This window comes from Meles meles, chromosome 4, assembly GCF_922984935.1.
Source record: "Meles meles chromosome 4, mMelMel3.1 paternal haplotype, whole genome shotgun sequence".
Lineage (NCBI taxonomy): Eukaryota > Metazoa > Chordata > Mammalia > Carnivora > Mustelidae > Meles > Meles meles.
The window spans coordinates 43,874,768-43,888,625 of NC_060069.1; the positions used below are offsets into that span (position 1 = coordinate 43,874,768).

General features: G+C 39.9%; 1 protein-coding gene across 1 annotated transcript in view; it reads right to left on the reverse strand.

Moving 5' to 3' along the window:
* UBXN7 (UBX domain protein 7) overlaps positions 1-8,611 on the reverse strand; it is a 60,097-nt gene extending 51,486 nt beyond the window's left edge. Inside the window, exon 1 of the mRNA XM_046003263.1 lies at positions 8,483-8,611. Within this exon, the coding sequence (XP_045859219.1) occupies positions 8,483-8,555 (73 nt within the window). The 5' untranslated portion in view covers positions 8,556-8,611. The remainder of the gene's footprint in view (positions 1-8,482) is intronic.
* Positions 8,612-13,858: the final 5,247 nt, after the last annotated feature.

Here is a 13,858-nt window from a genome sequence, read left to right on the forward strand (position 1 = left end):
TCAGCAGGGAGTCTGCTTCTCCCTCTGACCCTCCCCCTTCTTATGCTCTCTTTCTCTCTAATTCTTTCTCTCTCAAATAAAGAAAATATTAAAAAAAGGAAAAAATTATTTTTCAAGTATATTAAAAAAAAAAAAAAAGACAGTTGTCTTCTTACTGTGTACTCACAGAAGGGGGATGAGAAGTCCCTGGGGTTTGTTTTTTAAGGATACTAGTCCCATTCATAAGAGCTCCATCCTTATGACCTAACCATCTCCCAAAGGCACCCACCTCCTGATACCACCACACTCAGAGTTTAGGATCTCAACATATAAAACTGGAGGAGGGAGGCACACAAAAATTCAATCTATAATCTATGGCAGGAGTTCCACTTTACTATTTCTCACTACATGAACCCTATTTACCCCTTATCTTTTTCTTCTTCCATCTGTTTTAAGCCTGCTAACGGCACCAAAGTGCATTATTTAACCCAGCCTGTGGTATACAATTTACCAGTGGCCATTTCATTGCTGCTGCCTCTTAGTTCACACTCTCTCAATAATGACTTGATATAGGAAATAGCCCAAAACCTATAATGCAGCCCATATCTCCAACACAGCTGGAAGAAAGAAATCAAGAGATTTTCCAAACTATAGTAGTTCCTTATGCCTATTCTTTATGTCACTTTCAAGTGCTAAAAAAATCAGTCTCTCCACTACTTTCACGGAACCAAAGTAGAGAAGTCAGAGAGAGAGAGAGAAAGAAAGAAAAGAAGAAAAGAAAAGAAAAAGAGAAGAATCCTTTTAAGAAGCCCTTATTATCCTAGAAGGATAGAAAATTAAAAAAATTACTCTCTCCACTACTTTCAAGGAACCAAAGTAAAGCAGTCAGAAAGAGAGCGAGAAAAGAAAAGAATCCCTCTATAGAGTCCTTATTATCCCAGAAGGATAGAGAACAGAAATGATAAAGACACAAAAGAGACTGCTTTTTAGTTCTACCTTTCCCCCAGAAATGATAACAAAGTAAGCCAGACTGTCCACCTAGAAAAGTGGAGTGAGTGACAGTTGTAAGAAGTAAGGTAAAACTTAACCTCATCAGTCTCCCATCCTTATGAAGTTTTTAAGCATTCAGGAATTGAAAACATTAAAAAAAAAAAAAAAAAACCCTTATACCAAGAAAACTAAATTTAGGAAGTGTAAGAGAAATGACTGAGTTAGGGGACAGATCAACAAAGCTTATTTTTGTTGGATCAACAAAAGGAAATTATAGTGAGGGTAGTAGTAATATGGTGAAAAATGCATAGGCCTACGAGTAGACACCAGAAATCTAGTTCCTGTTCCGCCATTACCTAAGACTGTGCTACCCAAAGTGTGATCCACAGACCAGCTATCTCTAGTCCATGACAAGATTAAAACAAATTCCAGTGTAAGCATTTAGAAACTTTTATAACGATAGAATAATTTTATGTCTGTGGAATCTAATAATTAAAAGTTCAGGTTTGGGGGCGCCTGGGTGGCTCAGTGGATTAAGCCGCTGCCTTCAGCTCAGGTCATGATCTCAGGGTCCTGGGATCGAGCCCCGCATCGGGCTCTCTGCTCCGCGGGGAGCCTGCTTCCTCCTCTCTCTCTGCCTGCCTCTCTGCCTACTTGTGATCTCTCTCTCTCTGTCAAATAAATAAATAAAAATCTTTAAAAAAAAAAAGTTCAGGCTTGAAAGATTTATGGATGGCAAATTATCATATGAAAAAACGCCCAATATCATTAGTCACTAGGGAAATGCAAATTAAAACTACAATACTATACTATTACACACCTATTAAAATGACTACAAAAAATTAAAAATACCAAATGAAGAAAAAATACAATAAAAATGAAGAAAAATACAATAAAATAATAATAAAAATAATAAAATACCAAATAGGCAACTGAACTCTCATACATTACTGATGGCAATGGTAATTGTGACCCTGGAAAACAGTTTGGCAATTTCTTAAAGTTATATACCTAGCATATAATCCAATTATACCACTCTAGGTATTTATCCAAGGGAAATGAAAACTTACATTCACACAATCGTATGCTAATGTTTTTAGCAGCTTTATTTATAATCTCCCAAACTGAAAACAGCACAATTATCCATTCACTTAATAAATGGATAAACAAATTGTAGCATATCCATTCAATGGTATACTATTCACCAATAAAAAGGAAGGAACTAGTCATACCACAACGATATGAATGAATCTCAAATGCAGTATGCTAAGTGAAAGAAGCCAGACGCAAAAGGCTACATACTGTGATTCCATTTATATGACATTCTGGAAAAGAAAAACAACAGACAAAAAGATTGGGCTATAGATGGGGGGAGGAACTGACTACAAAGGGGCAGGAGGAATTTTCTGAGGATGACAGAACTATTTTGCAACCTCACTGTGGTTACAGAACTGTACACATTTATCAACACTCAACACACAATAAAAAGGGCAGAATTTACTGTATGCAAATTATACCTTAATTTTAAAAAGTATTTGGGTTTATCTTTTCATTTTTCAAGCAATTAATTTTTATTGTATTTTATACAAGTACTGGTCCATGAAGACTGAAAATTTAAAAAAAAAAAAAGTGGACCTTTAGTCCAAAAAAATTTGACAAGCACGGTCCTGGACATATAACCCTAAGTCATTTTACTTCTCATTTTATTAACTCAGAAATTGGTCAAGATGTTTTTTAAGATATCTTCCACTAGGGTGCGCCTGGGCCAGTCAGTCAGTTGAGAGTTCAGTGCACTCTTGACTTTCCCTCAGGTCATGATCTCAGGGTTGTGAGATCCAGCTCCACATCTGGCTCTACAATAGTCATGGAGCCTGCTTAAGATTCTCTCTCTCCTTCTTCCACTGCCCCTCTCACCCTCTTAAAAAAATCTACGAATATTCAATGATTTCTGGTTTCAGGTGCCTGCATAATATCTGACTTACTGCCAAACTCCTGAAGTTGGAAGTACCATTACATTCTCCTAGTTTTCCTCTGAGATGTTTGGTTTCTTTATACTTTCTTCTTTGCACTGTATCAGATGTTAGTAGTATTCCTTCACCTTTGTGTCCTGGAGCCTACTGTTTTCTCACAGTACACTCTCCCTACAAGATGCTATTCACATTTACAGCTCAACAGCCATCACTATAACTCCTCAGATACCACTCTTTCTAGACCCAGTCATCTGCTTATTAAACAGTCCACTGGAAGTCTCAGAGGCAGCAACTTATCTGAAACTGAACTAACCATCTTCTTCCCAAACCTGTTCTACTATTCCACAACCTTCACAAATAGCACCATTATATACCTAGATGTCCAAAACAGAATCCGAGGCTTCATTCTGACTCCTCTGACTTCTTCCCTTAGCTTTGTTCCCTTATCTTCCACTTTTCTGCCACAAACTTAATTCAGTAAGGACACCAGTGTCTTTCTTGGATTAAAGCAACAGCCTTCAGGATGCCTGTGTGGCTCAGTTGGTTAAGCGGCTGCCTTTGGCTCAGATCATGATCCCTGTGTCCTGGGATCGAGTCCCACATCAGTCTCCTTGTTCTGCAGGGAGCCTGCTTCTCCCTCTGCCTCTCTGCCTGCCTTTGGTCGCATGCACGCTCTCGCGCTCTCTGACAAATAAATAAAATCTTAAAAAAAAAAAAAAAAGTAAAAGCAACAGCCTTCTACTGATCTTGATACCTACCTGTTTTCCACTATAGCTAAGCAGCTCTTTCTAAAAAATCTAAATCTGGTTATGTTACTCCCCCAATTAAATTTTTCATTGACTCCACACTACACTCAGAATACAGCCAAGATTTAACATGGGTTACAAAGCCCTTCCTAATCTGGCACCCACCCACTTATACCTTGAGCTTAATTTACTGTGTCTCCCATTAGCTATGCCCTATTCATTCGGAATGATCATCAACTCCCCAAATCTACTGTCTCTTCTTTCTTGTCTCTATTATGTGTGTATATCTGTCCCTCTCTCCTCCAAACCTTTGTACATGATCCTTCCGTCAGAAACATCTCTCCCCTTTTTTCTTTCTCTTTCTTTCTTTCTTTCTTTCTTTCTTTAAGTTCATTAGCCATCTCCTTTAAGTTTTAGCTAAGAAATTATTTCTTTTGGGAAACTTTACCTTTCTTTTGTGCTCCCATAATAGCTACCTACCATTCTCCCATTGTATTATAATAACTATTTATGTGTCTGTATTCCCATTAACCTTTATGCTTTTTGGTTAAAGCACCTTGTCTTAACAGACACCTTGTCTTGCGCATCATAGTATTCCCAGGACCTGAACCATACCAGGTACACAGTAGCCTACCAATGCTGAATTTACTGGTAAGATTCCATTCACACTCCACATCAGGCTCAGTGGGGAGGCTGCTTCTCCCTTTGCCTGCTCTGCCTGTTGCTCCCCTGCCGGCGTGCACTCACTCTCTGACAAATAAAATCTTAAAAAAAAAATCTGATAGGGCTTTTGAAAGCAGTCAACAGTCATTCAAACCCAAGTATGATGAGTATCAAGGGAGATCAAACTGAGTAATACCATAAAATGTAGTAGACTATAAAGTAACAGGACTGGTTTTCTATGCAACTTCAAATGACTCTAATATCAATCGTAAAGGTATACAGTTTCTCAATGTGAATATTACAAAGACTAACTTCTCTTGGCTACTTGCTTATCAGAGTTTGATCACAGAAAAAATATTTATGATGTAATATTAATTGAAAATCTTTGAATTCTAAATTATGTATATACTATGATCCACAATGTAAAAATAAGAAAAAATAATAAAAATAAAAGTATGGGACATCTCAGTGGTTCAATGGGTTAAGCATCTGCCTTTGGCTCAAGTCACTTGATCCCAGGGTCCAGGATCCCAGGGTCCAGGATTGAGTCCCACAGCAGGCTCCTTACTCAGTAAGGAGCCTGCTTCTCACTCTGCCTGCCACTCCCCCCGCTTGTGTTCACTCTCTCTCTGACAAATAAATAAAATCTTTAAAAAATAAAAATAAAAGTATGCAAACAAGAATTGGAAGATAATATGTAAAATAAATAATAATGCTGTTGTGAGGGGCGCCTGGGTGGTTCAGTTAGTTGGGCTTCTGCCTTCAGCTCAGGTCATGATCCGGGGTCCTGGGATGGAGCCAGCATCAGGCAGGCTCCCTGCTTGGCAGGGAGTCTGCTTCTCCCTCTCCTTCTGCCTGCCACTCCCCCTGCTTATGCGCTGTCAAATAAATAAAATCTTAAAAAAATATATTGCTTTTATGAAAGGTTAGTTTTTACTTTTTTCAAAATCATTTCATGTTATGATTTTTGTGCATGTGTGATTTAAGTTTTTTTTTTAAATCAGAGTCAGGAAAGGGTGCCTGGCTGGCTCAGTCAGTAGAGCATATGACTTTTAATCTCAGGGTTGCAAGTTCAAGCCCCACATTGGGCATGGAGCCTACTTAAAAATAAATAAATAAAAATAGGGGCGCCTGGGTGGCTCAGTCCATTAAGTGTCTGCTTTGGCTCCAGTCATATCTCAGGGTCTGGGGATAGAGCCCTGCCCCGGGGGGAGTCTGATTCTCCCTCTCCCTCTGATCCTCCTCCCTGCTCGTGTTTGTACACGTATGCTCTCTCTCAAATAAATAAAAATCTTTATATAAATAAAAATAAAATTTAAAAAAATCAGTCATTACACCTAAAGCTAATACAATATTGTTAACTATACTCAAGTAAAAATAAGAAAAAAAATCCATCATTACTTAATACTCACACATCATATAGAGAGATGTGTTCTATTTAATGAAAAATAAGACTTAACATTCTTTCAGTTTTCTGTTCTATTTTAAAATGACACAGAAAAGGTAAGGCTCACATTTTAAAAAATACATTGCTTTCACCATAATGTTGAGCTTCCAGATAAGTAAAATCTTTCTGAAATCACAGCAAAAGCTCTTAAGGTCAATTTAATTCATTCAACAATGAATAAATATCAAATGCCCTTTTATCATAAAAACTACAATTTAAAACATGTGGACAGAACCCCAAACTTTCTTTTTTAAAATATGTGAAAAAGACTAAAGGAGTTAATCATGTGTTTCTAACAATCACTGTCTTGTTAAAAAAAAAATCTCCAAATTTATTATTTTTTTAAAGTTTTTTTTTAATTTAAGTAATCTCTACACCCAATATGGGACTTGAACTCACGACCCTGAGCTTAAGAGTCACATGCTCTTCTGACTGAGCCTTCCAGGAGCCCCAAAATCCCCAGAATTATAAATAGAAATTCATAATACATTAAGAACAATCTAAGGTATTTTCCCTTTTGCAGACTTCTAGATACCACTGTCTACTAAGGGTCTCTTAGTAGGAACAGAAATGTCTGTGGCCAGGAAATAAGCTGTGTAAGTTAGCAGACAGAAACAGAATTTAAAGCAAGTGAGACGTTTTATCTCACACTTTGGGTTTTGTCCATACCTATCAAAAGCGCTGAATTAGAAAAAATAATGTGAGGTTCTGAGTTCCTGAAGGGGTGGTCGTTAACATAAAAACGGTCTGAGATCCTGAAGTGGAGGGAATTCACATAAAAAACTGAAATTAAATAGGTGGCATCTTAAACCAACTCTAAAAAAATCTAAAGAATAATAATAATTCCTTCTATATCTGAGTCACTACAAAGATTTTTCTATAAAAAGGTAATGCTGCCAATATTAACTTATATACGCAATAATTTTCTAATTTTCCCGGTAACAGCAATCTGCTTAGACACTGGGAAACGCATTACATCCTTAACAGTCCAATCACAAAAATTTTAATATATTGGGGCACCTGGGTGGCTCAGTGGTTAAAGCCTCTGCCTTCAGCTCAGGTCATGATCCCAGGGTCCTGGGATCAAGCCCCACATCAGGTTCTCTGCTCAGCAGGGAGCCTGCCTCCTCCTCTCTCTCTCTCTCTCTGCCTACCTGTCTACTTGTGATCTGTCAAATAAATAAATAAAAATATATTTTTTAAAAAGCTGATTTAAAAAGACACACATACATACTTATATGATGGCATAAACTGAAAATATTTTTAAAAATTTTAATATATTAAGAAAAGTTGATCATTCCATTCCTCATCCCAGTTTTACTGCAATTTTACTTTGCCAATATTGACGTATGTTTCATGCCCAGCAGCTACATAACGCATCAAACGTCTAGTTGTCATTGCAGAGCAAAAGATAAAACTAGCTTTAAATTATAAAACATCAACCGCATACCACTGTCTGGTCAGAACAATATAAAATTTTACTTAATCAGATCTTACATGTCAAACTCTAGGTACATTAACAGTAGAAACATTCTCTGCACTTAAAAAATAACGAGATTAAGTATAGATCTACTCAGAGAGGGAACTAACATTCTAACCTCCTTCCAAAATGACAAACTAGAACGGCAAAATTACACTCAGGCACATGGAGTACTCTTCTCTCAAATCACTCCACAGAGAACTTCATCATTTGCTCCGCCCTCTAATAACTCATGCAAAAAAAGTTCAGCACCATCAGAGAGAAACAAGGCATAGAGAATTCATAGAATGGCTTAGGGCCTTTCCTCCAGGCGGTAAGAGGATCTGCGTGTGCCCTTTTCAGGGGTCCAAAGGGAAAGAATAACCGAGGATTTGGGGGATGCTGACACCCAAAAACTGACTTTCTCTCAAAGAAGTTTCTGCCGCCATCCCTATTTAATCAGCAGGAGGCTCCGGCGCCATCGTCCCAGTCTCTATGATTTTATTATGGGGAGGTGGGAAACGCCACCCAGGATTCCTCCAGGCCTTCCCTATTAAGGTTGGGGGGGGGGGATCCCCCTCATTCTTCTCTTAAAACCTCTGTCTTAAAGGTACTCCTCAGCAACCCATCTTCTAGCGGCCTATCCCCCAGGATCGGTAAAGGCACTGCCGAACCCACCAGTCTCGCCGTTAAGGCGGGAGGGCCCGAGCACGCCAGGGCCACGGCGATGGCTCTGAGGGGCCCAGAAAGGGGAAGGGCAGGCCAGGGACTGGGGGAGAATGACCTGGCCGAGTCAGAATGGAAAACGGCGGTGAGAAATGCACTGCACCCCAGAGCTGCACAGAGAAGAGAAGGTGATGAAGGAGGCGGAGGGCGGTGGCCCGGGTGCGGCCCCCCACCTCTCCCGCCCCCAGGTCCCCGGGCCGGCGGGGGCGGATGAGATCGGCCCATTCCCCAGGTCTCGACTGACAAGGGGGGTCCTGGGGGTAGTGGGGGTGTCTCCTCCACACTGTGAGGAGACCGAGAACGAGGTATGGGGTGCGCGGGGGGGCTGTCTCCCGCCTGAACCCGGAGACCCGACGCCGTCGTCGCCTCTTCCTCAGAAGGGAGGACGGGAGCTGTGGGTAAAGCCCTAGGGAGAAATGCATGAAGGTAAGGGGAAGCCTGGGGCGGAACGGCCGTCCGCTCCAGACCCCACTCTCCACCTTCCGGTAACCGCGTCTCTTACCGGTGATGGCGGTGAACTGCTGAATTAACCCCTTCAGCGCCGAGGACGCCGCGGAGCCCCCGTGGGCAGCCATCTTACCGCCGCCGCCGCTGCCGCCGAACAACAACACAGACACACACGGACCGCCCTCCCCCACCTCGCCGCGCGGTTTGCGCATGCTCACTGACCGCCCCAAGCTCCACCCCTCCCGCCCCGCCCCCCTCGCGGCGATCGGCGCAGGCGCACTTCTAGACCGGTCCGGGAGCGCTCTCTGCTTTCCTGGTTGGTTGGTTGCCCGGTTGCTGCCTCCCGGCAGCATCCTTTACAACCTCTGGTTCCTTCCTATTTAAACTCTTAAGGCCAGTCCACAGACGCGGTATCTGTTCCTGGTTTCCGCAATAAACTTCGGGCTCGGCAGATAGTAGGTTCTTTGCGTTTCAGCTTCACAAGTTTTATTGACAGACCGAACTGCCGATGACAGTTTTTCCTTCTTTTTTTTTTTTTTTGCAGCTCCTATCAAAATACAAATCCTGCACTCATCGCACTGAAGCGTATTTCGCACCTGCTCCCCAACCCCTAAACTAATTGCCTAGCTAACCTAGTGCGACGACCCACCCAACAAAAGTAAAATACCAGCACCCTTCATGCCAATAAAGCACTGGGTGCAGAGTCTGACATATAGCAGATTTAAATAAATGATTGTCCAGTCCACTTTCCTTCAATAAATTCGTCAACCCATGTCTCCCCTCAAGGTCTCATTTCGTTTCCTCACCTATAAAACGAGGAGGTGTCATTTAGGTAAAAATAAAAAGTGTTTTTGTATATACAGTGTGTATATATATACATAGAGAGAGAGCGCGGACACTGGAAAGTTGTACTCAAAAGGATACTGATGACGCCTAGAGAGGGAAGCAATAAAGGGGATGGGAAGACTTTGAGTGTTTTTTATCCTTTATTTTAAAAAAGATTTTATTTATTTATTTTAGAGAGAGAACGCTTGCAGGTGGGTTGGGGAAGGGCTGAAGAAGAGGGGCAGGCAAACTCACTGAGAGCTGAGAGAGTGTGGCTAGATTTCATGACCCTGAGGTCTTGACCTGAGAGCAGAAATCAAGAGTGGGAGGCTCAACCCACAGAGCCATCCAGTTGCCCCATCTTTTATTTGTAAACAAAAATAGTATTAGTACATTACTTATATTTTTTAAACAATTATAGGGGCGCACTCAAAAGTGATGATCCCTCCCTTTATTTATGAGAATAAAATTAAGGAGACTTAATTTAAGTTCTAACCTCCCAACCACATATATTTTGCATCTACATAAGAAAATGGCCCAGTAAAACATGAGAGGAGTCATCTGGAGAACTAATCCGTCCTCAGAGTGTGTAAATGTGCAGTTGGGGTGAATTAAGAAATAACCAAGTCAAATCAAGATAAGTATAAGGTTATAGCTTCAGAAAGATATGACTGATATCTTAAGATTGAAGATATGGTTAATATGCTATCAGAAAACGGACTCCTGATCAAGAGCATTGTCAACTAAATGACAAAGATTGGTCCTAGCATCTCCAGGTTGCTGCAATTCTCTGGGTGTGTTGGGGACTCCTAAGGACCAGTCATAGATTTGGGAAGCTGTTTAGCTCACACTGACACAGAAGTACAAAAAAGGAGAGGAAAACAAGGGCAAGAAACAGTGTGACCTCTTCATTACTTTTTTTTTTTTTTTTTTTGAGAGTGAGTAAAGTGATAAGAGTTTTATTAAGTGAAGGTACAGGAAAAGTTCTCAGGAGTGAGAGGGGTCCTGCCAGGGTTGCCCTTATTTACTGTTTTATTAAAGTTTTATTTTTTTTTTGTTTTTTTAAAGATTTTATTTATTTATTTGACAGAGAGAGAGATCACAAGTAGGCAGAGAGGCAGGCAGAGAGAGAGGAGGAAGCAGGCTCCCTGCAGAGCAGAGAGCCCGATGCGGGGCTCGATCCCAGAACCCCGAGATCATGACCTGAGCCGAAGGCAGCGGCTTAATCCACTGAGCCACCCAGGCGCCCCAAAGTTTTATTTTTTTTAAGTAATCTCTGTACCCAGTGTGGGACTTGAACTCACAACTCTGGGATCAAGAGTTGCACACTCCATGGGGTGCCTGGGTGGCTGTGAGTCAGTTAAGGATCTGACTCTTGATTTCAGCTCAGGTAGTGATCTCAGGCTCAGGAGATGGAGCTGGTAAGCCATGCTTACCATGGAGTCAGCTTCAGACTCTCTCTGTCTCCTTTGGACACCTGGGTGGCTCAGTCAGCTGGGCGTCTGCCTTTGGCTCAGGGCATGATCCCAGGATTCTGGGATTGAGTCCTGCATCGGGCTCCCTGCTCAGAGGGGAGCCTGACTCTCTGCCTGCTCTGCCTGCTTCTCCCTCTGCTTGTGCTCTCTCTGACAAATAAATAAATAAAATCTTAAAAAAAAAAAAAGACTCTCTGTCTCCCGCTGGCCCTCCTCCCTGCACTTTCTTCCCCCCACCCAAATAAATAAACCTTCATTTTTTTCTTTAAATTTTTTCTTTTTTTAAAAAAGATTTTATTTATTTATTTGAGAGAGTGAGAGAGAGAATGACCCGGGGTGTTGGGGGAGGGGGGGGCGGAGGCAGATGGAGAGGGAGAAGCTGAGCAGGGAGCCTGACATGAGTCTCAATCCCAGGACCCTGGGATCATGACCTGAGCTGAAGGCAGACACTTAATGACTGAGCCACCCACGTGCCCCAAGAAAGTATATTTAAATACATTCTTCAAATCATAGAAAATATTTTTAAATGGACTATCCTCAGAAAAGAAACTGCAAAAATATTATATATTGAATAATGAAAAATTTTAAAAATTTTAAGAATATTTATTTGAGAGAAAGAAATAGAGATAATGAGAGAGAGCACAAGCAGGGTGCCTGACGTGGAGCTCAATCCCAGGACCCCAGGACCATGACTCAAGGCAGATGCTCAATTAAGTCACCCAGGCACTCTGAAAAACTAAAATTTTTTAATAATAAAGGGTAAATATCCGAAAACTAAACATCAGTTACTATTTGAATTATCTCACCAAATTACACTAGGGTTTGTTTTTAATTTTAGGTCTAATTTTAAAACAATCTGTAACATGTTACTGTACTTTAATAGAATGACAGTAAATGAGCTAGAAGAGATAGTCAACATAATCTGATTCAACACTAGCATTTTATCATGACTCTTCTGAGATTCAGAGTTTGAAAGAGTTGTTTAAGATTACAAAACAGTAGGGTAGAGCTTAGAATCCCAATTCCTTGAATCCTAGACAAATGTACTATACTTTGATTGTAAATAACAATATTTCTTTTGTTTAAAAACCAGATAACTATATTAGACCGCTTTTAAAAATTCAACTGTTGACACAAAACACAACAAAAATGTAAGGATAAAGATTGAAGGAGAAAGTAAAAAAGATATACAGAGGTAGTATTAAGAAAATGAAAGCTGGAGTAGCTGTATTAATTTCAGACAAGATAAATTTTAAAGCAAAATATATCATCAGAGATAAAGAGAGTCACTATATAATTGCAAAAAGAACAAGTAACCAGAAACATAAAATAATTCCAAATCTGTATATACCCAATAATATTGTCTTAAGGGTGTATAAAAAAATTAATGTTTAAAGAAGAAATTTGACATATGCAATTATATAAAACCTCTTCTCTCAGGCAAAAGTAGTAAAGATACAGAAAATACTTATTCTATTCAAGTATATGTGGAATAAAATAAAAATTGACCACAAGTCTCAACAAATGTCAAATAACCATTATAATATAGAACATGTTTTCTGAATACATATGGGTTAAATTAGAAATTCTTTTAAAACAATAACTTAAAAAGAAACTCATATACCTGGAAAGTTAAAAGCAAACTTCTAAATAACTCTTGGACCAAAGACAAAATAAAAATGGTATCTCCTCCAGAGTATCAACAGTTAACAGAACACATTTATAAAATGATTTCTAAATTTATAAAGATTTATAAAATATCACATTTTAAAGCTGTAGGGTAGGTGGGATATGTGGGAATCAAGGATCAGTGGAGGATCTGGGACCTGCAACAGCAGAATAGTCACAATCTGTATGTCCAAAGGGATAAGAGAGGTCTTACTAGAATCCGAAAGGACAGGGAATCATATTTGTAGAGCAGGCCACCTTTTCCCAAGCATGACCTCTCAAGGGATGTAATCAAGCTGAGGCAGTCTCAAAGAAGAGACCAGGGAAAGAAAATTCTGACCTTGCTCTCCTCTTATTTTATCTCCTGCCAGGAATCCCCACTGGGGACGGAGGACACAGCAGCCCGCTGGGATGTCCATATAGGCAGCCTGTGGGCCAGAGAACAGGTAGCGAAAGGAGGAAGAGAGTAGGTTTGGAGGGGCAAAGGGAAGTTGATAGGCACTACGGGAAAGTGGAAAGTACTTAAAACTGAATGATCGTGGCAACATATATCAAAATTTGTGGGACAGAGTTTTCACAGTACCTAAAGGAAAAGTAAACTGTACCTAAAGGAAAATGTAAACTTAAATGTTTATATTAGAGAAGATTAGAAAATGAGTAGTTCAATATCTAATGAAGTAGTTAGCTGGGTAGCACAGTTGGTTAGGCATCCAACTCTTGATTCCAGCTCCATTCATGATCTCAGGGTTGTGGGATTGAGCCCCACCTCGGGCTCTGCACTCAAGGCAGAGTCTGCTTGTCCTTCCTCTGCTCCTCTCCATACTCACATTTTCTCTCGCTCTCTCTCTCTCAGATAAATAAATAAAATCTTTTTTTTTAAAGTTACTAAAGGAGCAACAGGGTAAACCTAGGGAAATTTGAAGGGGGAAATGCAGGAATCAATAAAGAGAAGGAAAAAAAGAGGATCCACACACCAAACTCTAGATCTGTGAAATAACAAGTGAAATTTAAATCCTTTGCAAATTACATTAAGAAAAAAAGAAAAAGACTAACAATATTGAAATAATGAAAAAATGGAACATAGCAGACACAGCAGTAATTTTAAAAATAAAGGAATATTATGAACAATGTTAAGCCAATAAATTAGGAAACGAATAAATGGCAGCTTCCTGGAAAAATATAATTTGCCAAAACTGATTCAACTATGAGTAGACTTATGACAATTAATGAAGCTACCACTCAAATAAACAGCCAGACCCAGATGATTTTATAGGTGATTTCTATCAAAAAATTAAGAGACAGATAATCCTAATATGCAATTATTATGCATAAATAATACGCAAATTATTCCACAGAGAGAAACAAAGGGGACAAATAGCTCCTTCTATGAGGTTAGGAGAACCTTATTATCAAAAACAAAGCAGTAGATGAAAGCTCAGCCTCACTGAAGGTTACAAAAACAA